At 50.3% G+C, this 25,867-nt stretch overlaps 1 protein-coding gene across 1 annotated transcript in view; it reads right to left on the bottom strand.

The window, feature by feature from the left end:
• Positions 1-25,867, bottom strand: part of CSMD2 (CUB and Sushi multiple domains 2) — a 235,890-nt gene that overhangs the window by 99 nt on the left and 209,924 nt on the right. Inside the window, 19 exon segments of the mRNA XM_030464359.1 lie at positions 378-548; positions 1,059-1,197; positions 1,884-1,971; positions 2,677-2,789; positions 3,356-3,517; positions 4,046-4,111; positions 4,635-4,814; positions 6,483-6,594; positions 7,317-7,390; positions 8,225-8,398; positions 10,406-10,579; positions 11,783-11,962; positions 12,740-12,916; positions 16,111-16,293; positions 18,584-18,757; positions 21,148-21,336; positions 22,181-22,354; positions 24,558-24,731; positions 25,412-25,585. Of these exon segments, the coding sequence (XP_030320219.1) occupies positions 389-548; positions 1,059-1,197; positions 1,884-1,971; positions 2,677-2,789; positions 3,356-3,517; positions 4,046-4,111; positions 4,635-4,814; positions 6,483-6,594; positions 7,317-7,390; positions 8,225-8,398; positions 10,406-10,579; positions 11,783-11,962; positions 12,740-12,916; positions 16,111-16,293; positions 18,584-18,757; positions 21,148-21,336; positions 22,181-22,354; positions 24,558-24,731; positions 25,412-25,585 (2,867 nt within the window). The 3' untranslated portion in view covers positions 378-388.

The following is a 25,867-nucleotide window of genomic DNA, read 5'->3' as shown; positions in this document are numbered from 1 at the left end:
TATCACACAGGGAAATGCTGGGGAAGCCTGCAGCACCTTCCTCATCTCAAACTAACAACGTTGCAGTACTCTTGAGGTCCAAAGGTTCACATCCAGTCACTTCCCTGTGTCTCTGCAGTAAAACTTTAAACCAACTGGATTTGCCACTGTTCCCCAGGAGGATCCAGCTCCTCCAGCTCCTCCAGCCACCACCCAACACCCCAAGATGGGGACAGGGGTTTGGGTCTGGCAGAGACCTCCTGGGCAACCAGAACCACCCCGGGGCAGGGGCTCCTCTGCTTTGCTGCAGCATTTTAAAGGTGCCAAGAAGGAGGAGGGGGGGATCTCCCTGTCCCTGTCCCTGTCCCTGTCCCTGTCCCTGTCCCTGTCCCACTCACCAGGCTGGGTGCTATACAGCTGTGCAGACTGTGCTGACTGTGAACTCGGACTCGTTGGCCATGATCTCCGTGGGCTGCAGGTTCCTCTCGTACATCGGGTTCTCAAACGTCGCTCGGACGTTGGTGTTTTCGTGGCCTGAGTAGCCATTGAAAGGGACTTTTGGTCTTCTCCTGCAGGATGGCAGAGAGAAAACACAGAGAGGTCACGGCTGCTCCTGCTGCAGCCAGCTGAACGTCCTGACAAGAAGCCAGTGGGAAGGGAAAAGCTGCTTGGGAAGGACAGAAACCTGGGGATAAGGCAGAACGGATCTACAGAAAAATCTTACAGCAGCTCCCTGGGCTTTGCCACCCCCCCGAGCTGCTCCCTCTGCAGAGCAGCAACATTTCCACATGCATTGATCAGAGAAATAACCCATTTACATGCACAAAGCCAGCTTTGGCTCCCAAGAATGAAATGTACTTTGCCTTCCCCCACTCAGAGTCACCACAGATCTTACTCATGGTCATAAACGCCCTCACCACTCTCTCCTCCCAACCCACTCACCCCTCCACACAGCTTTGCTCCAGTATTTTTCCACTGAAAAACCAGGTCTAAGGGGAGTGCTTTTAAGCCAAACTCACAAGCATTTCCCCCAGCTCCCTGACTCTGCCTCACCTGCTGGCTTCATTCCTGAAACCCACCTGTGTTTGTAGAGATAAAGCACAAACCCTGCAATAATCAGGGCGATGAAAGGCACAAGGATGGCAGCTGCCACAGAACTGCTGTTTGATGCAAAATGGTGTCCTATAGACTCGTGGTCATTCTCCATCATGCTGATGTCTGAAACACAGCAGAAGGAAACACATTTCAAACACCAGGGTGAGCAATAGGGTTTGCTTCAGTGACAGGTTGCATCCCCCATAAGAGAACAAGATGGTTACAGGCACTGCTGTGAAAGTAATAAAAACCTCCTGAGCTGCATGGAGAATGGTTTGGAGATCCAGCTTAGCTTAGACATCATTGTTTATTTAGAAGTACAATTAAAGAGGGATGTAAATAGATTTGTCTTACCAAAATGCTCAAACTTAGATGCTTAAGGTTAGGCTTTAAGGGAGATTTTCAAAGGCTGCAATAAGGAGCATTTAATTCTCCATGAAGGTGACAAGACTCCAAGTTCAAAATCCAAAAATCCTGGAGAGACTGAAGAGCTCAAGCCACATTTTAAGAGATATTTAGGAGCTTAGACATCAGGTTTTCTAAGCTCTCAAGTGCCTCTAAATTCTGGGAGGGGCAGCAAAGGGGCTTGAGCTTTCAGGTCAGACATGGGACAACATGGAGAAAAAAAAGTGTCCAGGTGCTCTTTGTGCCTCCAAGTTCTGTCTTTGAACAGAAATCTGTTTGTTTCAATGCCTCGCTTTGTTTCCACATTAAAATCATTGCTGTTGTGTTCTTTGCCTCCCCCAAACCCTGCCTTGTCCAAGCTGAAGGTGGCAACAGAAGGGAAAAAAATAAAAAAACCAAGTTACCAAGTCTCTGAAGGCCAAACTGCCCAAAGCCTTTGCCCCGCACAAAGCCCTGGTACACAAATGTGCCACTGGAGGACTCTGAGGAGACCTGAAACGAGAGCAGAGATCAGCAGAGCCCTCAACACTTCCCTGGGCTTTTCACACCCACCCTGGCACAGTCTCTTCCAAGTTCATGCAAAGCAATCATCTGATGGCATCCCCCAGAAAACCAGGGCAGTTTCTAGGAAGTCGGACAACCTGTTAAGACTCTCACGTCTCAAAGGAAGGGATGAAAAAAAATCCTCCAAATCTTGTTTGCATTAACCTGCAGAGCACATCTGATTATTCAAGGGGCAGTGAGGGCTCTGGGCTCAAATGGCCATGGCTCAATCAGACACATTTCTCCTAAGGGCATGGGAAGGTAGCAGGGGTGAGAAGTTGATTCCATAAGGGAGGATCAGCAATTCCAGCTCCATGTTTAACAGACACAAACTGTTCACCTGGGATTCATCGTGTTGGCTTCTCCTTTGGTGTTATTCAGGTGACTTGCAGGTTTTAAACCACAGGGCAACAAAAAAAGGAAAATTACCACCCAGCTGGGAGGCAGCATGGAGGTGCCAGATGTCACCTAAGGTCACCTTGCCTGCTGGAAGGATGCTCTGTGTCCCCTCCAGGTCACTGGAGGACAGCAGCCTCCAGAATAACAGCTAAGGTAGTTATTGCCTCAGCTTTAGCAAGAAAAATGCAGGGGTTGTGAGAGCATCAGGAGGAGAGGTGTGTGTGGACTCTATGCACAAGGTTCCCCAGCACTTACATGTCCATCCAGAGCCCATTTCTCATTTTTGAACTTGTTGACAAAGATCTCCACTGGCCCTGTGATCTGGTAAACCTGGAGAAGCAGGTGCACATCTTCTTTCTTGTAAACACCTGAAAAATAAATGGCTTTTAATCACAAGATGACAGAGACTCCCTGAGTCTGAAGTGATTCACTTTCTACCTGAGACAGCCAAGAAGTCACCTGGAGGGGGGGGGCACCTCCTCCCATGGAACACACTGGGGAACACACCAGAAACACAGAACCCCACACCCACCCCCCAGGATACTAAAGACATTCTGAACACAGGAAGAGGCTCAGCTGTTAATGTTCAGGTGATGTTGCTGATCTGTAAGAATCTGGTGCTCCCCAGAGGGGAAGGACAAGGAGCACTCCTGTCATTTCATCTTGTTTGTCTTGGGCTACAGACAATTCCAGCACTCCAGCACCCAGGGAATGGGCAGCAGGCTGGGCTGCCTTCCAGGGAGAGTCAAATAAACTCAGGGACCTCATTTTGTTTGTCTTGGGCAGATCAAAGACTGGAGGCTTCACAGCTGGGTGTTTCTGCAGAGCTCTCTCAGAGCATGGACATGATGGATGCAGCAGAGCCCACTGCTCCTCACTCTGAGGCTACTTCTGACGGGGGCAAATCCCCCCCAAAGGCCACACCAGCTCTTACCAGACACCAGGAGCTCCACACCACTGTGGTCTATCAAGGTGGCATTGACTTTACTGGTGGCAGGGTCGAAGCTGGTGACTGACAGCATGGCAGGCTGCTTTTTCCCCATGTACTCATAGGAGCCTTTCCAAAGGGAATTCCTTGCAAAGACATCAGCAGGCACTAGAAACCCCAGCAGTTGGGGATGCAGAAAAACAAACAGCTTGTCATTTATCTCTGTTTCTCAGAAACCAAAGTAGAGCAAATTTCTTTCTTCCTGGGAGTTCACAGATAAGGTATTTAAATGTCTCAAATCCCACCCACTCTTTGTGGTATCATCACTGAGTGCAAAGCCAAAGCCAGGAGGACAAACAATGATTACTTTAATTCTGTGGTTTTGGAAAAAAAAAAAAAAGCCACTATAGTTTTAAAAACCAACCTACCCCCAAAATAATTTAAGAAAAAGCTATGAGACCCCAATTTTTCTTAAAAAAAGCTCTAATGTAAAAAATTCTCTGCAGAGTGCCCTGGGTGATGGTGCCCACCTCCCTTCAGGCTCCCACCCATTCTGCAGTGAAGCATGAACAGAGGATGGAGCCAGCCCAGCAGTTTGAAGACCTGCAAGGACCTGCATGTTTCTGTCTGCTGTGTGGCAGGGATGGACCTGTTCAGGCCCAGGTCTCAGCCTGGCAGAACCCCAGCTCTCCTTACCTGCCACCTTGGCCAGCGGAGGCTCCCGCGCTGTGCCCACGGGTCTGCCACTGGGACGGGCATCAGCTGCAAGAGAGGGGAACACAGCAGGGTCTGAGCTGCTGGGACATCCCTGCTGTGCTGCTGGCAGCAGGAAACAGCCTTGGGCTGGCATTGCTCAGACACAGAAGGTGGCAGCACCATGGCTTTGGATGGGGTCCTGCCCATCCCAGAAAAACAGAACTAAGTTTCCCAGTTCCTGCCCTCCCTACCATCCTCTCCACACTGGTGTCCAGAGAGACCAAACATGTTCCACAAGAGCCACACAGCCCTGTGTCAAGCTGAGACCATTACCTGTTCCTGAGCTGAGACTCTGAAGTAGCAAGAGAAGGTAAAGAACCATCTCTGCCTTGCGCAGAGGCTTCCAGACCCAAACCAGCAGACAGAAAATCCCCTCCCTGTCTCTGCCCCCCGAGCTGTGGTCTCTACAGCCAGCTCAGCCCTGCAAACACCCAGTTTCTGGGGTAGCTGTTGGAGAAAAGCATTTTGGAACCTGCCTGCAGTCCCTCCTGTCCTGGCAAACACCAAGCAAGGGCCATGCTGCTCTTACCAAGGCAGATTGGGGGTTTCCCTGTCCAGCTGCCATCTGCTTTGCAGGTTCGGTGCTCGGACCCCCCGGTCAGGTAGAACCCACTCTGGCAGGAGTAGATCAAGGTGTAGCCCAGAGATGGCAAATCCAGAGCTCCAACGTTGGCATGGGAAGGGGTCTCGGGCTGCTTGCAGTGATGAGCTGGAAAAGCAGAAGGGAAAGAGAGATGGGAGAGACCATCCAGTTGTACACAGAAGGTCCCAGGGGTGGCACCATGATGTCAGCAGGGACAGATCTCTTAGAAGAGGATTTTACAGCACATGCTTTCTCTGCTCTAATGAGACAGAGCCATGCCTGGATTTTTCCCAGCCTGGACTGCTCTTTCTGGCTAAAGCTCTCAGGGGACCCTTCACTTGGTTCCAGCTTCCATGAACTGATAATCAGGCTCTGCTAGTCCCCACCTTTCCAGAGGAAAAACGCTCAAACCAAATGATGCTAAAGATACCTTTCTGCTTCCCTTAACTCTGACCCTTGGTAGTGTCTTGCAAGCCAAACTCCAGACCAAAACTGCCTTTTACCAAGACCTTAAGTGAAGCCAGGGATTCCAGTGAATGCATTGCAGATCTGGCTTTGTAAAATTTCTTTCCTCAGGGGCACTGTCCTACTAATAATTTGCACCCCACGAGATCACACAGTGAGTCCTCAGAAACGTGCAAGAGTTGATTCCCTGCAATTGCTGAATAACTTGCAGGATTTGTCCCACAGAAATGGAAGCTGAGCTTGTCCATCTCCCTGCCACCAGAGTGAGCATGTGCCTGCACTGCTCCATCAGGTCCTGTTGTAAATGTGCCACCACTTCCCTGGAGAAGTTATGACACAAAACAAATAAACTGCAGAGCTGGAAAGCTCCTTCTCACCCATGCTGTAAATTTTGCCCTTTTTGTAGCTCTCAAACTGCTCATGAATGAAAACAAATCCTTGGCAGCCTTCACGGGGTATTATCTTCATCCTTGTTTTACAGAGGATGAAACATAAAATCCAGAAAGCTGAAAGGTTGACCTCCCATGACTCCCATGGTCTGAGAGCTCCAGCTGGGAGGCAGCAGCAGGAACAGCATCTGACTCCATGCTGCTGATGGAAAAGGCTTTACAGCAAACCTAGAGACAACAAAACTTGGTCCTTGGTGGCATGGGTGAGTCAAAACCACCTCCTGTTTCGATGCATCTCTCCCTTGATGCTACCTGGGAGAGTTTTTAAGGTGGGTGCCCCAGCTGGGCTGCTGGCAGCATGAGCACCTCCAGGGCTTGTAAGGGGAAAATCTCTCACCATAAACACAAGGGAAAGGGAAAAGCTTTATAACATTTCTGATACAGGGACCATGATGGATATTACCTCTTAAATATATTAAATTAAACTCCTTCTGGTGTAGCAGGCAGAAGATGATAGACAGTTTAAAAGAAAGGGTAACATGTTATTACAGCTGAGGAGAATCAGGGCTCTGCCAGGGAGCCCTTCTGGCTAAATGTTAACCTCAGTCCCCTGAGCACCAGCTCACATCTTGGTCATCAAATGCAGTTTCAGAAGCACAAAACAAAGTCTCACCTGGAACTATGTAAAACAAGTTAAAAAAAAAAAAATCTCATCTGAAAGCAGAAGTGGCTGCTGGTGTAGTTGTGTCAGGAGAGGAGCAGCTGTGTGATCATCCTTTTCTTCAAGAATGTGTTTTCTCAAAGCTCTCCCCCAGTTACCAGCTCTTCAGAGCCAGCAATGTGCACAGGGAAGCACAGAAAAACACAAGGCAACAGCACAGGTCAAGGCCCTGCTTTTTTATTTTTGTTTTTTTTCGGCAAAACCTCTCCCAGGACTTACGGACACAGTCGGGCTGCACGCCGCTCCACGTCAGGTTGGGGAGACAGGTCCTGGTGGTGGAGCCCTGCAGCAGGTATCCCTTCTGGCACTTGAAAAAGATCATGCTTCCCACCTGGAGCAAGAGGAGAGAATCCACTGAGCTTCCCAGGGCTTTGGGATTCACAAAAGCACTTCCAGAATTTTCCATCTTTTGCCTTCACCACCCTGCCAGGGTCTGGTGTTGGGAAAGCTCCTGGAGTCCCTGGAGAGCTTTTCCCTGGGCAGGGAGTTGCTGATTTAATGATGGAGACAAGGCTGCTTTGGCTGGTAAATATACCCAATGCCAGCATCAAACAGGTGCTGTTAGAATGGGCTGAGATTTTTACCAAAAGGGGTATTCAATAGAACCAGAATCAGCAGAAATCCTGGAGCTGGATTAGAAATTCCAGTTTGGACTAAATGTCCAGCCCACACCAGCCCTGTGCCTGGGTCCCTCTCAGCAAGGAGGGGGCTGGAGATGGAGCACCCTAGAGCTCTGCTTCATTCCCTTCTTTCCACTGATTCCATACTGCACAAGAGCTGAGATTAAGGAAACCACCCACAGAATGTGGTCTGAAAATGAATGGAAAATTATGTCTCCAGTGTGAATACTAATTACACTAATAACTATTAATTAGCTCTGTAATTAATACCTAAATGCTGCCTTGCCAGTTAATCCAGGACTGATGCAGCCCCAGGTCTAACAGGAGCAGGTTGGGGTGTCCTGCTCAGGGTGTCCATCCACATCAGGACTCAGACATGGACCCTGGGGGGTGTCAGGGTGCAGCGAAGGGGACCTCACTGCTGTCACCATACCTGATAGCCCTGGGAGTTGTTCTGCACCCCAAAGGGAGGAACTCCAGGGTCAGCACACGTTGTCAGGCTGGGGTCTGAGAAGGAAAGAGCAGAGCTGAGTGTTTTTTAAAGGAAAGGTTGTGGAAGCCCTGCTCTCCACACAGAAAGGGGATGCACTTGTTGGTGTCACCCCCAGGTCCTTGGAGCTGCAGGGAGCACCTGCAGACAGGGCACAAGGTGGCTGATCTGGGGCTGAGGCACAAGAGCTCCTTCATTTTCCACCACTTGGCTCTGCTCAGCTTTTGTCATTTATCACTGGCACTGTTTCCATGGAAGCCCCCAGATAAGTCACAGTGTCCAAAATAAAGGAAGAAGGAGCCCCATGCCTGGGTGAGGCAGGAGGTGATGGATGGCAGAGGGTGGAGGGCAGAGCCTGGGTCTCCTGGCTGTGCCTGGGGGAGAGGGGGGGGGGGCTGCAGTACTGGCAACCTCAAAAATGGGTGGGATCTGAATAAATACAACACTCTGGGTTCAGCTGACTTTGTCAGAAACTGGCATTTCAGGGCTTGGGAGTCACTCGAGTCTTCTGCCTTCCTGTGCTTTGTTTTGGAGAGAAAAATTCCCAAGCAGAGTTCATGAGTGGCACAAACAGCTCTGCCTGCTCCTGAGGAATGTGGTACCAGAGTCTGCTGGGTACCTAAAGAATGTGTGGAAACATCAGCCTGAATCCCAGCCCTGTGAGCAGAGCAGTTTGTGTACCACCAGCAAATCCACACAAACCAGAAGCATCCCCTCTCTGCCCCCTGATCTTCAGGGCTGAGAATCCTCGAGCACCCAGGAAAGAAACCAACTGTGCAACCAGCAGGAAAGCAAGAGGAGCACTCAAAGCTCTTTGCTCGTAGTTGCAAGACCACGGATCCTCCCCTTACCTATGCAGCTGGGCTGAGTCCCACTCCAGGTCCCATCGGACTGGCAGAACCTGCGGGCTGAGCCCACCAGAACCAGCGGGGCCAGGCAGGAGAAGGAGACAGAAGAGCGGTAAGTGAAGCCTCGGTCCTCCCTCCTGCCCTGAGCAGGGATCCCCGGGTCACCACAGAACACGGCTGCAAAAGGCACAGAGACACATGGACTGCCACCAAACCTCCTCCTGAGCAATGTTAATGAGCTAAGGATGGGTCTAGTGATGGCCCAAACCCTGCCACTCCCTCCATCAAACCCTGTGTCTGACTGGGGAATCAGTGGTGGCAGAAGGCATTGCTGGCTCCTTTCCTTGTAATTCTCTCCTTTTGTCAATTCCTGTTAATTAACTTCCTCCTTCTCCATCTTTTTTCTTCTTTTCTTTTCTTTTTTTTTTCCCCCCTAACAGCATGCTTAGCTTTAAAATGTGTCTCTAATTGCACGATGTCAAATTGTTATATGGTTCCATGTCACACAGGAAGCCCACTAATTATACAAGATCCAGGGAAAGGTGCAAGGAACACATTGAGGGCTTTGTGTGATTTAATATGAAAATGGCTATTGTGCAGCTGCCAGCCACTCAGCCAAGAAAAGCAACTCCAATCTGCCTTCATCATTACCAGACTTTTAACTATTTTTTTTGCACTAGTGATTGTATCAAGCACACAGGTTTCCACCCAGCCAAAGCTCTGCCTTCACAAAACACTCCTCACGTTTGCTGTGACACCACAGTGCCCTTCACCAAAGGATTTTTTTTTTTTTTTTTCCCACTGCCTCCAGCAGTTTCAAGAGCCCTGACTACAGAAAATTCAGTCTCTGGGGAGGCACACAGACAAACAGCCAATATTACAGCTGCCTGGTGGACAGGAGTGTGCAGGAGCTTCAGACTTGTAAATGTGACCTCACACCTCTGCTGTAAGAGGAGGAGTGACTGACAGTGTCCCCATGGCCACCACTGCCTCCCTGTTACAGAGGTGACAAACTGAGGCTCTGGACAATCTGCTGCTGGCAGAGGTGGGGGGAATGTTCAGACACTACAAGCACCCTGAGCAGCATCCTGCTTTCCTCCTGCCATGTAAAACTCCTGCTGACCCCAGTGAATTCAAGACTTCCGTTGGGATCAGGAAGCACAGCAACCAGACATTTAACTTCCCACAGAGAAGAGTCCATCTCTTCCCTTAAAGAAGCTTCCAGGCAGAGCAGAACTGATAGAATCACAGAATCATGGAATGGGCTGGGTTGGAAGGGACCTCAGAGATCATCAAGTCCAACCCTTGATCCACTCCCCCCGTGGTTCCCAGTCCATGGCACTCAGTGCCACATCCAGGCTCTTTGGAAAGATCTCCAGACACGGAGAATCCACTACTTCCCTGGGCAGCCCATTCCAATGCCTGATCACCCTCTCCAGAAAGAAATTCTTTCTCATCTCCAACCTAAACCTCCCCTGGCACAACTTGAGACCCTGCCCTCTTGTCTTGCTGAGAGTTGCCTGGGAAAAGAGCCCAACCCCCCCCTGGCTCCAACCTCCTTTCAGGGAGTTGGAGAGAGTGATGAGGTCTCCCCTGAGCCTCCTCTTCTCCAGCCTCAACACCCCCAGCTCCCTCAGCCCTTCCTCACAGCAATTCTGCTGGATCCCTTCACAGCCTCCTTGCTCTTCTCTGGACCTGCTCCAGCACCTCAATCTCCTTCCTGAGCTGAGGGGCCCAGAACTGGACACAGGACTCAAGCTGTGGCCTCACCAGAGCTGAGCACAGGGGCAGAATCCCTTCCCTGGACCTGCTGGCCACGCTGTTCCTGAGCCAGCCCAGGATGCCATTGGCCTTCTTGGCCACCTGGGCACACTGCTGGCTCATGTTCAGTTTCTTGTCAATTCAGACTCCCAGGTCCCTTTCTGCCACTCTGTGCCCAGCCTGGAGCTCCCCATGGGGTTGTTGTGGCCAAAGTGCAGGACCCGGCACTTGGAATGTTGAACCTCATCCCGTTGGGATCATCCCAACTCTCCAGTCTGTCCAGGTCCCTCTGCAGAGCCCTCCTGCCTTCCAGCTGATCCACACTCCCCCCAGCTAAAATCCTCATGGATACCAGAGACTCCGGAGAGCACCAAGCAATTGGTATTTTGTCCTGATCCCCCCCCAGTTCCCCTCTGGACTCACGGAAGCACTGGGGGATCTCCCCGCTCCAGGTGCCGTTCCCCTCGCAGGTCAGCACAGCAGGCAGGGAGAGTTGGTAGCCCTCCAGGCAGGCATAGCTCACACTGGAACCCCAGCTGAAGTCCGAGCCCACCACCTTCCCATTGGGAATGGTTTGTGGGGGCTTACAGGTGATGGCTGAAAGGAAAACAACAGCACACTCAGTTCCCTTGGTGTCCCCCTGGAGTTATTGCCATCGATTCATGAGGGATCGAGGCTGCGTTCTGCTCTCCAAGGGCATCTCCTGGGAAAGGCCTAGCAAGGGGCTCTACCAACTTTTCCAGCTGCTCCTGCCATTGTAAACCCCAAGATTTTACTTTAGGGTTAACCAAACACCAAATCTCCAGGTCAGGTTTCTGAGTCAATGTTTGTTTCCTACAGAAGGTGAGAATCCAGCCTGACTTGGCATGAAACCTCATCTCAGATTCCCTGAAGAGCTCCTACATTTTAGACAACCTGGTTGAGATCAGTAGTTAAATCACCACTCAGCTGTATTTCATCCGCTCTAGGGTGTTTTAATGCAACATCTTTGCAGTGCTTTGTTTTGCAGCTCATGGGAGCACTGAGAAAGCTGCTGGGGCACATGCAGAGCAGCCTGGCCTCCAAATGAGACCCTGGCCACATTCTGCATTATTCCTGAAACATGAGCTCAGGGGAGAGGCTGGAAGAGGAGTGTAAGAATTTCTCTTTATAGCCTCTGAAGGAACTAGAGTGTGTTTGGAAGTTTCTATGTGGTCTGCATGTGTATCAGAACCGTGACAGGTGAATTTTCCAGACTGCTGAAGGAACACACAGATGCTGCCACCAGCCTTATCTGCTCCTGGTGGGCAAAACACTCTCAGACAGATCCAGTCTGTCCTGCAACTGCTCTATCATTTCCCTTTCCTATCTCTGAACTACAGAGGCAATCCCAGAACTAAGTAATAATGAAAGGAGTCGGAAGAAACGTTTTTCAGACTTCCTGATGATGCCTCAAAGCACGTGCTCACAAAACACTGTATTTCACTCCTGTCTGGTCTGGGGTTTTGTGCAGAGTAAGTCACTTAACTCTCTGTGCTTCAGTCTCCCTTCTCTGCCACAGGGATAACAGCAATTACCTCCCACCCAGGCATATTGTGATGATTGACAGACCTAAAGAGAACAAGGTGTTCATGCTACGGTGAAGAAATTGTGTAAGTGCCATAAACACAGGGTACAGATTGAATGAGGGGACTGAGAAACTCCCTGGTGGGCTGCAGGCACTGCACAGCCCTTCCTGCCTTTTACCTTGTCACAAGTCACAAGAAGTTTGCAGCCTGTAAAACTTGCATCCTCCAACGATTGCAGCCAGCAGAGTCTCACCTTTGCAGGCAGGTTTGGTGCCATTCCAGGTTCTGTCTTTCGTGCAGGTCAGAGCAGATGCTCGGTCTGACTCCATCATGTAGCCAGGTGTGCACTGGAACACCACAGTTTTGTTGTAGGTGAAATCACTGCCCAGCCTGATGCCGTTGGCTGGCACACCAGGGTCACCACAGTTGATAACTGCAAAGAAAAAAAAAAAAAAGAAAAAAAAACATTCCTGGCTGCCCATCCCTTGTCCAAAACTCCTGGAGCTGCAGTAACTGGAAACCTGCTGGTCCTGTGCATTTTTCAGAGCAGGGTGTAACCCAGGGAAGGTGAGGAGGAGCTCATGTGGCACTGGAGGATTTGGAACAGGCTGGGCTACAAAACATGGAGAGAACTTTTCATCTACACAGTGGAGTGAGCAACGATCTTAATGGCACATTAAGATCTTGAACGAAGCAGCATTAACACACATTAAACATTAAAGAAAAGCTGGGTCAAAGCTGGGCTAGCTGGAAGACAGTTTGCCCATGGCAGCCCCTCCTCTCAGCACCCTACTTGTGGCTCTCATGTAAGGCCACATTTGGCATCACCCATGGCCCTGCTGCAGAGACACAACTGGGAACCACAAGGCGTTCACTGTGGGCTTCTGAGCTGGGGCTCTGCCCTGGCACATCCTGGGAGCAGCACACCAGCAGCAGGGATGCTCCCCTTCAGCAGCAGCCCCCGACAGCCCCTCCAGGTGGGCTGACATCTACTCCTGAAAGTGGTTACAGAGCTCCCTCTATCCAAGTGGAAAAAATACAAACCCAAAGCAAGAGTTTTCCATTAGGTGATGGCAGGCTGAGAGAGTTTAGCTGAGCTGCCGGGCACAGCACACGTGTGTGTGCACATCCACGTCCAGCACACCCTGATGACCTCTCCCCAAAGCCTGGCAGCATCGTTCATCTTCCAGGAATCCATCCCTGTGCTCACCTGTACACTCTGGGCTGGTCCCAGTCCAGGTCCCATTCACTGTGCAGTGCCTGCTCAGCACCCCTGTGGAGTAATAACCCTCCCTGCACTGGTAGATGATGGAACTGGAGAAGACCAAACCATCATTAAATATCACCCTGGCGTTGCTGGGAGTTCCTGGGTTTCCACAGGATATAACTAGAAAGCAAAATGGAAAAGTTAAAAAACCCCACAATGCAACAAACCACCAATAACCCCCCTAAAAAAACCCCAGTGACCAAGCCTTTCATCTGCAATTGCCTGCTCTCAATAAAAATAAGATTAGCATCAAAGCCCCTGGATTAGCTGGACACCACAAGCTGTTCTGTGGAAAATCAGCTTCACCAACTCAACAGGATGCCAACCCCACTGCTCAGCTCCCAGCCAGGGCTCCCCCTTGCCAGGCAGCACATCCCAAGGCTGAGGGCAGCATCCCTGGCACAGGATGGGATAAAAACCTCCCATCCCTGCTCCTCCAGGCAGAGGGAGAAGTGTCCACTGGCTGCAGAGGCCTAATCCCAGCTCTCCATCTCACATCTGGTACCACAGTTTAAAAGAGCAGGTGGTGCCAAGCCTGGAATTCCTCCAGCTCCCACGAGTTGGGACCTGGGGGATCCACTCTGCCCCCGGCCCATTTGGGAAGGTGACAACTTGCAGGCTTGGAAGGAAGGAAAGGACAGGAACTCACTGCTCTCCCCCTGTGGCACTGCTCACTGCCCAGCTACATCCAATTACACTCCCAGAGGAGGAAAAATATTGTGGGAATACAATTATAGGTTTGTCAGTGCCAGAGTTTTATGTCTGAAGTACCTCAGCACTACAGAAATAAAAGGGCATTGGAGTGGATGGCAGTGCACAAAGCCCTGTCAGGACAAAACAAGCACCTGCAATAATTGCATCCATCCCTCATTTACTCTGAAATTACTGGACAGAAAAGAAAATCACATGAATTCACAGCTCAAACTGCACTCTCCCATTTCTTTGATAAAGAAATTCCTGGCTCCCACCCACCCCCAGCAAAGTGCCACCAATCTCTGAAGACTGAAGCAAGTGCTTCAGTCTGTGTCCACCCAAGGTGACCTGAGCCTGCCCTGGGACTGTCCCCACCCCAGACACACAGACAGACACACGGACACCACCACCAGCTGCTCAGCATAGGGAAATGCAGCTTCAGACCCCTGCAGGAATGCAATTCTGCACCACTCCTGGGTGGACACAGGGTGGGCAAGAGGAAGGAGGAGAATTAAGGGGAAAAACATCTAATATTTCATTTACACTTTAAAAGCCAGCAGGAAATTAAAGCTAAATGAGGCCTGAAATTTGCAATTTTTAGAAAGCCAGGGAAGCTGCTGCTACAGGGGACAGCAAAGCCAGAGCTCCATAAACCAGGCTGAAGCAGGAGACGCAGAAGGTGTTCCTGCAATTAAATTAATTCCAAACCATTTGTACATACTGGAAAAATCAATTGTGACTTCTTCCTGCTGCCTCTCTGTTCCTTTGGTTTTCTTAAAAATATTCTGGTGGGTAAGAAGGAACAAGGACTAAGAGCTGATGAGCTCCAAGGTGACCCTCAGCGATGCTCAGTGCTCCTGCGTCTGTCCCCTCCGTGGAGCAGAGCTGTGCCAGGAGGACACTGGCGGTCGAACATCAGCCCTTTGACTTCAAAGTCAAGCACATGCCTTGTAAATGGCAGCCTACCCTCCCTCTGAAATGGAGATAACAGCTCCTCTCTCCTTGCCTGCTCTTTATGCTGTCGGATTCTCTCCGTGTCCTCTGCCTGTCCGCACACCTACGTGTTCCTCAGCAGCGGGTCCTCATCTCCCGCTGAGCCCCTCTCTGCTCATCTAGCAGCCAATCTGGAGAGCAATTTGCATTGAATTCCCTGGGCAGGTGAGCACCAGTGACCTGTGCAGCCCCATCAGGCTTGATTTTGCTCAATTTTGGTGGCTGAGAGCAGTGAACAAGCAGCTGAGTCAGAGCTGATGCACCGGCCGAGCGGCTCCACAGCTTTTCCACACCAGAGATGCCCATTCCCTCTGTGCACCTGCCTGGCCCCTCAGCTCTCATCTTCATTTGCCCTCAATTCGAGCCCAAAATTAATCTCTTCCCTCCCTCTCCTATAAATACCTGTTCCAGAAAGTTGAGTCTAGCACTCGGAGTGCAGCCGGCAGAACGCCTTGGAGCGACGGGCTCTGCATGGCAATGGCACAGACAGGGGCTGCTCATCACTGCAAATTACTTCCCTGTATTGCCCAGTCAGCACTTAACATTAAATGACTACATTATAGGCATAATGTTATTATTATTCATAAAGCACAGGAGGGAGAAAAAAAAAAAGCTGCCAGGGATCTGTATTTTGATGCCTCTGGAACCTGATGGGCTATTTATCGTGAGATTAATGAGCAGAGCCTTTTCACCAAAAGAAAAAAAAATAACAGAATGAAAAAAAAAAAAAGAGCCAAGACCTGAGAGTATTAATAACATGATTCAGTGTCTTTTCAATCAAGAGCTCTATCAATTTGGAATAAATTTCCAATTCATTTACAAACTCTCTCAGAGCTTTTTGGCTTTCAAATCAGCTGGAGAGAAGCACTTGCCCAGGTCTCCTTGCGTTTGGGATCCTGCCTTGTTTTGGCTTTTGTTCTTCCCCCAATTGATTTTTAAACACTTTTATAAAACAGCAGCAGTTTAGCAGCACAGCTCAGATAGTCTGGCTGGAGGTTTATTAGATTGGATTATAGGGTCTTACTTGATTCCTTCAAATGAAAAAATAAGGGGTTTGGGGCTTTCAAATATGAAAATATGCTTACTGGATTATAATTTGCATTTTGCATTTCTTCTTAATGTAAATGACTCGTGCATGTGCCAGTTCCAGCTTTAAGGGAGGTTTGAAGCTATTGACATTTCTCATTCTGCTGAATTTCCTTCACAAAGCAGCAGTGAATGAGTCAGCAGTACCCACAGATCTGACACTAACACGGGGCTGGGTGAAGGATGCAGATCAAGACACCTTCACCATGCCAGGCTCAGGGGACAATGGCAAATAGAGGAGTAGGTCCTGAAGGTTCTTCCTCCTCTATACCTCAACCCAGATGCTGGGGTGAACGTGAATGACCCGACTCCATTTACACCCTCCTGGGGTCCATTGCAGGGTGGAGCAGTTCTGGGCACACAGAGGAAAACCCTCCAGTGGGATGTGCCCTGCAGATGTTTGGGAAGCTCCTTGTCCTGGAGGAAAGGCTGAACAAGAGCAGCCAAAGCTTGGGACAGGGGCTGGGTGTGCTGGCTCTGGGGAGAGCCCCAGGAGGCTGAGAGGGATGGAGGAGGGGATGTGGGGTTGGTTGCTCAGGTACCTTCACACTCGGGCTGGGTGCCGCTCCAGGAGCCGTTGCCTTGGCAGCTCCTCTCGGATGAACCCCGCAGGATGTACCCAGGCTCACAGCTGAACCGAACCACACTGCCCACATCAAAGGCATCTCCCAGGCCAATGCCATGAGAGGGGATCCCTGGGTCACCACACACACCCTGGCTTCCTCCTGGGAAGAAGAGAGCAGAGGGTCAGCAGAGTGAGCAAGACACGGGGCTTGGCCCTGCTTCCCTCCCGAGTGGAGGTGTCCAGGGGGCCAGCAGGATGGATGGAGTGGCTACTGGATTTAACTCTGCCTCTCAGCAGAGTCAGAGCATTCCAGCTGAAACATCCCCTGGCTCCAGGAGCCCACAGGCTTTAAACTGGTTGCAAAATCTGGTCCTAAGTCCTGAACCTCAAGATGGAGCCCTCAGCAGCTGCTTTCCCTGGCAGCAGCTCCAGCAGACAGCAGCTTGGTTGCCAGCATCAGTCATAGGGATGGTTCCCCTGCACATAGAAACTCCACCACGCTCCAAGCCGCCCCAGCACATCCACTTGTGTCTGCAGGAGAAGGAGCTGCTGGGTTTGGAGCAGTGAGGCAGGAGGGATCCCACCAAGGAACATCCATGGATACAAGCTGGGAACCCTTCGAGCTGCTGGCTGGGGGGACAAGAGGAAGGGGGCAGTTGGAGCAGACCCTTGGCAGGGGTTTTCTGGAGCAGCCTGGAGAAATGCCCATCTCCTCACTGCCTGACACAGGCTCACCCCATGGCTCCTGATCTTGGCTTCCTACACTAATGATCAGTGTGGAGACAGCAGCCCCCAAGCCAGGACAGATGAATGCACCCCTGCAGACAGTGATGATGTTGCTGAGCCTCCTGTGCCTTGCTGCAGGTACAGCCCTTGCAGTGCCACGTGTAACATAAACCATAATGAGCATATTCGTCATCTGGGGAACCTACTTGCTCATAAAGAGAAGGGGGAGAACGCTCCAGGTTCAGCATTTTGTGTCACATAATGGCTTACATCAAAGTCTTTTGTTTCATCCTGCAAAAAACACTGTCACACGATGGGGATCCTGGGCACACGCTGCAGAACCTTTGGCAGGAGATGATCTGAGCAGTTATTTTGCCTCTTTGCTGCTTTTTTAGCTGCACTGCCTGATTCTGGTAGCAGGCACCCACCCAGTTCCTGATGGGAGAGGACCTGTCAAAGCCCACCTAAAGGTCTAAACCTGCCTTCCTTCAGAAAAGATTCATGTACAACAGGTGTCAGGAGGAACGAGTCAGAGAAATACCTCTGAAAACAGTCCCAAAAATCCACCCGCAAAGATGACAGGAGTGACAGTGGGAACCACCTGGGGAAAGGCATGAGCTGGAGCAGAAAGGCCCTTGGAGAAGCTACAGATGAAGAACTCAGCCCTATAGAAAGGGCTCCTGAATGTGAGGAGAACTCCACCTGATTTCTTTTTCCCCTCCAAAGCAGAGGTTAAACTTGGTCAAGAGGAGCTGCTAAACTTAAGTGACATAATTAAAAATTAACACTTGTCCCAAATGCTTTGCTCCCACTAAGTTCTATTTCAGTTTGCCTCTGTGCTCTCCAAGGAACCAGTGATGGGATGGGGAGGATCCTGCCAATCCCCCCTTCCACTGGAAGCCCAGCACCTGGGCTTCAGGGAGCTTTGGTCTCATTGCATCCCCCATGACCCTGGCTCAGCTCTGTCTCATCAGGGACTTTTCAGCTTCTCAGGATGGTTCCTGTCCAAGGCCTTTCTCCCTCTGGCAGGGGAGCAGGGCTGGACTTCTGTTGCCAAACAGCTCTCAGCAGAGATGCTGATGATGTGGAAACTCATTGTACCAGCTTCCACTTGCCTTCTGCAGACCTGGAAATGCTCTGGTGCCATCACAGCAGATGTCAGGCCCTGGAAAGGGGCCATGTGGGCTTCTTTTATTGGAAAGCACAGGAAAGAGGGTCAGATGCTGCAGATGGGATGCAAGGACCTCATTTTGTGTAAGACACGTTCATCCTGCCCAGACTCTGCGTGGAGAAAAGTGAAGCAGCAGTCTGCAGCACACCTCCTACCACCACCATTTGCTGCAGGGATTTATTTCTCTTCCTGCAAGCCGAGTGCCTCACTCTGCCAGCACTTTGCATCCCAGCTGCAGGGGACTGGGTAGAATCACAGAATCATTTGGGTTGGAAAGGACCTCTGAGATCATCAAGTCCAACCCTTGATCCACTACCTCCGTGGTTCCCAAACCATGGCACATTCTTAAAAAAACCTCCAGGGATGGAGAATCCACCCCATCCCTGTGCAGCCCATTCCAGTGCCTGATTAATTAGCTGAGGCTCAGTGATTTCCCACCACCTCCTTCTGTAGCATGTGTGTTTCACCCAGCCCAGCCCAGCACCCAGGCTGCTCCCTGGCAGGAGGCAGAAGGGAGAGGGTGATGGATGGGGCTGCCCCATCCCCTCCTCACCTGAGCAGTGGGGCAGGGACCCACTCCAGCGCCCGTCCAGCTGGCACACACGGGTGGAATTGCCAACCAGAGTCCTCTTCCCCAGGCAGCTGTACCTCACCACGGAGCCCACGGTGTGCTTGTCCCCCGAGATCTGAGCGTGGGGCGGGGAGCTGGGGTGGCCACAGGAGACCACTGCAAGAGAGAGATGCAAAGAGCTTCAACCCCCAGGGACCTGCTGGTGATGCTGGTGCGAAGGCAGACACAGCAGGGATGCAGCAAAGCTCTGTCTGAGGTCACTGCACAGGACCTTGGCAGCTCCAGGCCCCTCACATACCCCAGTGCCCACCAAATGGTGTGGGTGTGGGCCAGCAGACCTTGCATCAGTCTCCTTCAGGAGAACATGAGCTGGTCCTGTAAGAACTGCCACAGGTTTGGGCGTAAACGCTTAGTGCTGACGCTGACAGGCATTCTGCAGGCTCCCTGGAAAACTCACCCCTTCCCAAACATGAATATTCCCATGCACACCCTCACCACACCCCCCCAGCAGCACCAGGACCCGTGACACAAGAGCTGCAGCTGATGCTGTGCCACACCTGAGCAAATCATCCTGGCAGATCCGGAGCACTGATCACTCGGCCATCACCAGGAAAAAAAAACCAAAACAAACCACTGCTAGCAATAATTAATAGGTTTACTTTAGCTTAGCAATCAGAGTGGAGACGGGGAGGCTGTTGCCAAACAGAGTGACAGATCCAAGGGTTATTAGACACCTCTGGATGAGGATGCTCAGCGCACAGACCACGCACCGCTCGGTTTCTGAAGGAAAGCGCCCGTAACTGATATCTTCTCTCCCTCTGCTAGAGTCTAAAAATACCAACGCTGGCATTAGGCAGAAAACATGATGTATGCTTCAATAAAAAGGAGAGCACGCGCATGTTTGGGCATGTGGGTGTTGAAATATGCTGGTGCAGAGCCGTGACTAAAACCAAGGATGCTTTGCAAGGAAATGGGTTTGAGAGGCAATGCTTAAACTCAGACTGTAACTAACAATTTAATAACAAATACTCCAGCAGACTCAGCTGGGCTGAAAACCTGTGGTGGTACCAAGGTTTTTAAAGGATTTATGTACACAGCATGAAGACTGCTTCTTCCAATGCATTAAGCTCTGCCTCTGTGTCCTTTACTTTTTAGGCTTGCTCTCACATCCCTCAAAGAGGCTCTGCCCTGTTCTGCTCTTTCCTCCACCACCCAAGCTTGTCTGGCATTCAGCTTTTGACTTTATGTTTTAGGAAGTGTTCAGTAATTTTACCTAAACACTTTAAAGAGGGATGAGTGTGCACTGAGCACATCTGAGCTTCAGTATACAGCAAAGACATGCAAAAAAAAATTATTATTTTTTTAAACTGTTAAGCCTATTTATCCACTAATCAGTTGTAAAACTGAACTCACTTTCCAAAGTTTTGTGAATGCCCACAAATCCTCCAAGCCAATGGATGTTCAGCATTTTAAGGAAGGAAATCTCTTTTACTTAGCTGGAAAGCTGTGGGCTGTCAGCCTCCCAGGTTTGCAGGTAACTGACCCTCCCTGGGGCTGCTGTGCCAGCTGGTTATCACTTGTCAACTCCCCATGGCTTGTGCAGGGTGCTGCAAATGTGAGAAGGTGACATGCTGCTAACAAAAGGAAATGAAAATGTGCTAGAAACTACTTTGGGTGAATAGGTGTTGAAGGATAATATAAGGAAAAAAAAAAAAGGAAACACTCATGGCTTTGGAACAGCTCAGGCAAGTTGGACTCCAGGAGCTCCATCTCTGCCTGCTTTAGCCATTTGTTATGGGTACCAGGAGGGTCCAAAGAGCATCTTAGCTGTGCTGGGGGTTGGTCTGCCAGGGCTCTGCTCCTGCCTCTGCCCTACATCAACTTCAGATCCACCCTGGAGCTTGGTTTCCCTCAGTGCCAGACAGGGACCCCAGCACTGACATCTGGACATCTGCACTGGGAATGACCTCCACACCCTGAGTATTCCCTGCCTGTCTGCACAGGGGTTTTCTGTGCTCCTGGAAACCAAACTATCCCTCAGAACCTCCTAATTCTCTCTGCAAACCACAACAGCAGGAAGGGTCAGGATATTGCCAAGAAAAGGAGGAAAATGTAAAGCAAATCCCCTTCAGTGCCTGGGTCACAGGAGAATCCAGGTTCTGTTTCTCTCCCTGTCCTACCCCAGGGCTGTGGGGATGAGTGGAAACTCTGCCATGCCCCAGCAGTGTCCCTGTCCTCAACCAAGGACACGTCCTGATGCCCTTCTCCACCTGCATCACTTCTGCTGGAGCTGCAGGGAACCAGTGAAGGCCAGGGAGCTGCCTTCCCCTTCAGGAGGAAACCACCTCTAACAGGATCCTTTTCCACAGACCACGGATTTTCCTGCTGTGGTCAGGATCCAAGGGCCAGTGAAGCTGATGGAATGATTCCCATGGATTACACAGGGCTTTGGCTCCAGAGTTTTCACATGGACTGCTCGGCTAAGCAAGAGGGAACTACATGGGATGGAGACCTGTGGCAGATGGGAATTATTCTGAAGGACTTACAAAGACACTGTGGGAGGGCACGGTCCCAAGTGCCATCCCCCTGACAGGTAAGGACATGTGTACCCAATAAGTAATATCCATGGCTGCACTGATATGAGACAGATGTTCCAAAGCTGAATCTGTGAGGACCACTCGGCTGCACTTGACGGATGCTGTTTTCCAGGTGCCCGGGGTCAGTACAGTTTACAACTGCAAACAAACAAACAAAAAAAAACCAAAACAAACAAAACAAAACAAACAAACAAACAAAAACCAACACAAGGGGTGTAACAAAGAACAAAGGATTATCTAAAAATGAGCAGGAAACGGGGAAAAAACTGCAAATCACATATTCGACAATTTAAGGTTTTTTAAAGTTCTTTGGTTGGTTGGTTGGTTTTTAAGGTTCTTTGGGGCAGAAATAGAAAAAAATCCTTATTAAAAGGAGAGCAGAAGCAATCCTGCAGGCTCTCACCCTGCCAGGTGAGGCTCAGCAGCAGAGCTTTGCTCTCTGCCCCCACGTCAGCACTCACATGAACCAGCTGCATGTGATTGACCAAGACATCCCCAAAGATCCTGGATGAAGGGAGCACAGAGGGAGGGAGTGCAGGAGGGAAGGGAATTTGATAAGTGAGCCCAAGTGCTAACAGCATTGGGAGTTGGGCAGCCTGGATGGAGAAAGGGCTCTGCACAAAGACCACGGCCTCTGCTTTGAGCAAACCACTCCAGGGCTGCCGGGATGACCTCTGCTAAGGGTCTGGCCTGATGTTCCCTCCCAACTCACAACACAGAATTCAGTGTCTTGGAGGATGTCAGGCTGGGCAGGGTCCATGAGCTGCAGTAAGAGAAGCCCCAGAAAAAAATCCACTTTGTTGCATGAGATTTACTCAGCCCTTGAACCTCAAGCATCACTCACAACTTCCCAAGCAACCGCAAGATCTGGTTTTACATGAATTTATGACAGCATCAAGCAGGGTTTTAGGAACCCAGAGTAACCAGTGAGGAAGGCAGAGACAAATCCCATCTGGGCAGCCTGGGGAGGAGGCAGACTCACCACGGCAGGCGGGCAGGGTGCTGCTCCACTGGCCACTGGCCAAGCACTGGGACTGGGATGCTCCTTCCAGGCGGTACCCGGTGTTGCACACAAACTTGGCCACATCGTTGAGGTTGAACTGGTTCCCCTGGGTCAAGCCATTGGCAGGGTTGCCAGGGTGGCCACAAGTGATGGCTGCACAAGGAAGGAGAAATTGGAGATGTTACTTTATCGCCTGGAAAAAAAAAAAGTGGATTATCTACTGGAAATAGGAGACCATAAAAAAGAAAAAAAAACAACAAACAAACAAACAAAAAAAACCCCCAGCATCAACCCTGAAAAACCCACATTGACTTCAAAGATTTGCAGCCAGCCCTGCTGAGATAGTGAATCAAGATGAACCATGGTACCTTGGTTTGTTCTACTGGTGTAAGAAATTCTCTGAACCACTCTTTAGGCAGCTGAGTGCCAGCATCCTACTGGCTTATACCATAAATCCCCTGAGCTCCTCTTCAAAAATCCCAGCTCCTGCTATTAATCTATTGCCTTACATTACCCTGGGCATCACACACATGGCAGGACGTTTTCCTCCCTCTCCCTGGTGTAAGGCAGATGTATGCTCACTGCAGTATAAAGTTACACCTGGAGGGATAGTTAAAAGAGAGGAAAAATATGACAAAACTCAGGTTCCTAGCATATGGCCTAGAAAGTTTAAATCTTCCTGCCTTAAGCTTGAAAAACTCTGGGGGAAAACCTTTCTTTCTAAATCCCTGAAATGAGGATTTTTGTGTAGTTCTTGTGGCTGATGTTGGCTGAGGCCAGCAACGAGGCAAGGGGTTCTCTGGGAGGCTCTGGCCCCTGCTGCCAGCAAAACCCAGAGACCTTTGCCTGGAGCCCAGCACTGAATTGCAGTGCACAAAAGGAACATCAGGAGATGCTGCACAGAGATTTTTGTCTGCTTAGGCAATGTGACATCTTCTGACAGCCGAGGACAAAGCAATATTGATCATTGTCAGGCTGAAGCAGGATAATGGGTCCATCAGTAAAAGTCCAGCAGTTCAGCTGCACAGCTGCCAAAGCCAGAAGCTAGAGAGGAAGATGAAATTCCCACAAAAGATCCATAACACGTTTGACTGCCAGGGCTGGACTATACCACAGGGATGGGAATTTATTTCTTATGCAAGCTGGTGACAGGTACGGGTCTAAAAAATATGAAGCCAGATAGCCTTTCAGTGCTGCAGGAAACAGATGTCAGATTCTCTGAGGTACTTCTGAATACAATTATACATGTTTTGAAACAGGTGATGGATTCTGTCCCAGAAAAAAAAGGCTCCCCACAGCTGGCATGGATCAAAAAGACACAGAGAGGAAGCAACTGCTGCAGGTTTAAAAAGAAAACAGGAGAACAATAGGAAATTACAATGTGCTAACACACAGCGCCCTGAGATTCTTCAGAAGCAATAAAGCCTCAAGGCATCTAATTTCAGAGCCAAACAGTGCTCTACTTTAATGACATCAAATTTCTGTTATCCATAAGGTCTAATGTAGTGCAATAACTTCAAGGCCAATTTCTGCACATGAGGCACATTTAAAGATCTCTGCACAAAAGCTTGGTGGGCTTTCAGGTGCCAGAGTCAGGAGCTGGCACAAAGCAGAGCTGAACAAAGGCAGTGGAATCAGGTACAGGTGAGCAATGCTCATCTGCTTTGCTCTAATGGATTTGCTCCCTCCTGAAAGAAACAAGATGATCCACAAAAATGGATGTTTAGAAAGTCCTGCATTTCCATAAACCTGCCAGACAGCAGGAGGACCTCTATCAACATGATTTCTTGGGCCAAGGCTGGTATAAATATACTCGGCAGGTAAAAGTGAATTAAAAGTTTCTCAGCAGAGCATCCTCAGACATGAGAGTAATTCAAACCTACCTGCAGACCCAGAGACAGCCTTTCCAATAATTCTTTTCCTAAAAAGCTCACGCAGAAGCCTAGACAACTTCTCAGTTTCAGAGTCCCTGCTAACCTTGACAACTTGAGCCTGTTGGGTTGGGTTTTTTTTTTTACTTGTAGGTGGTCATCTGCATATTCATTGCTATCTCGTGATTATCACTGTGCCTCAGCACATAAAGCTCTCAACCAGACAGCAGAGACCAGAAAGAAGCAGCTGGAGAATCACAACCCACGGATGCCCCTGTCCCTAGATAAGAAGATGCTTAAACTTAACATTTTAGCTCTGGAGACTTCCCGAGCGAGCGCATTTACTGGGGAGACAAATGAGGGGGATGCAGGAGGTGATTTGAGAAGGTGCAACAGAGGAGGACAGAGCCTGGCTCAGCTCCCACCCCCTTTGTCCCTTGTCCTCTGCCCATCCCCAGGCCCCAAGCAATCTGCCCCATACTTACGCACACAGACAGGGGTTTTCCCCGACCACCGATGGTCCTGCTGGCAGATCCGCACCGACATCCCGATCAGGCGGAACCCGGGGTGGCACTGGTAGACAACACTCCCACGGTAGTTGTAGTTCTCCCCGTTGATCTGCCCGTTGACAATGGGGCTGGGGACACCGCAGTGTCCCGCTGCAGGGGGGACACACAGAGGGGAGTCAGCATGAGCTGGGGACTGCAGGCACCACCCTGACTCCGGGGTCATACAGAAAACCTAAGCAGAGTAAAAGCTGTGTACTCCTCTCTGCCACCAGAACACCCCTGGTCTGCCAAGAAGTAAGGAATCACAGGATCAGTCAGGTTGGAAAGGAGCTTTGGGATCATCAACTCCAATCCTTGATCCACTCCCCTGGTAGTTCCCAGCCCATGGCACTCAGTGCCACATTCAGGCTTTTCTTAAAAACATCCAGGGATGGAGAATCCACCCCCTTCCTGGGCAGCCCATTCCAATGCCTGAGCACCCTCTCTGGAAAGAATTCCTTCCTAATATCCAACCTAACCCCCCTCTGGCAGAGCTGAAGCCCATGCCCTCCTGTCTGACTGATAAGAGCCCGACCCCCTCCTGGCTCCAACCTCCTTTCAGGGAGTTGTAGAGAGTGATGAGCTCTCCCCTGAGCATCCTCTTCTCCAGACTGAACTCAAAACCCTACAAACTCTATTTAAAACCCTACCAGCCTCAGCAGCAGAGACCTCGTTTGGGTCTTCTTGAAATCTCCAATTCCCTTTCCCTCCAGAACCACAACCAGGACTCTTTCCACTCCCCACATCAGGTCCCCTGTACCCAGACCCACACCCAGGTGTCCCCAACCTACCCAGACACCTCACTTCAGCCCCACTCCAGAGCCCGTTGGCCATGCATTCCCGCACCCGGGAGCCCACCAGGGTGTAGCCCGTGTTGCAGGAGAAGATGGCAGTGGCCCCAAAGCTGGTCAGGGTGCCAATCTTGTTCCCGTTGGGTGGGGTGGGCAGGTCTCCACAGGAGATAACTGGAAGAGATTCCAAGGTACAGCACACAAGGGGAGGCAGGGAGAAAAGGGTTTTAAAGAAAGGCACTGAGTGCTTCCTCCCAACACGAGTTACTGCTGGAGTCCGAAACGAGCAGGAAGATTATTAAATAGTTACATGGGTAATAACAACAATTCAGAGTTGTGTCACGAGAGGTGACAATTATGAGTTATGCTTCAGGGTAGGAAGGAAGTAGTAAAGATGAGACCAGCTACGAAGAAGCTACCAAAGTCCTTAACCCAGGAATATTTCTGTATTGACCC

Source organism: Calypte anna, chromosome 23, assembly GCF_003957555.1.
Source record: "Calypte anna isolate BGI_N300 chromosome 23, bCalAnn1_v1.p, whole genome shotgun sequence".
Taxonomy (NCBI): Eukaryota; Metazoa; Chordata; class Aves; order Apodiformes; family Trochilidae; genus Calypte; species Calypte anna.
This window is presented reverse-complemented; position numbering and strand designations above follow the sequence as displayed.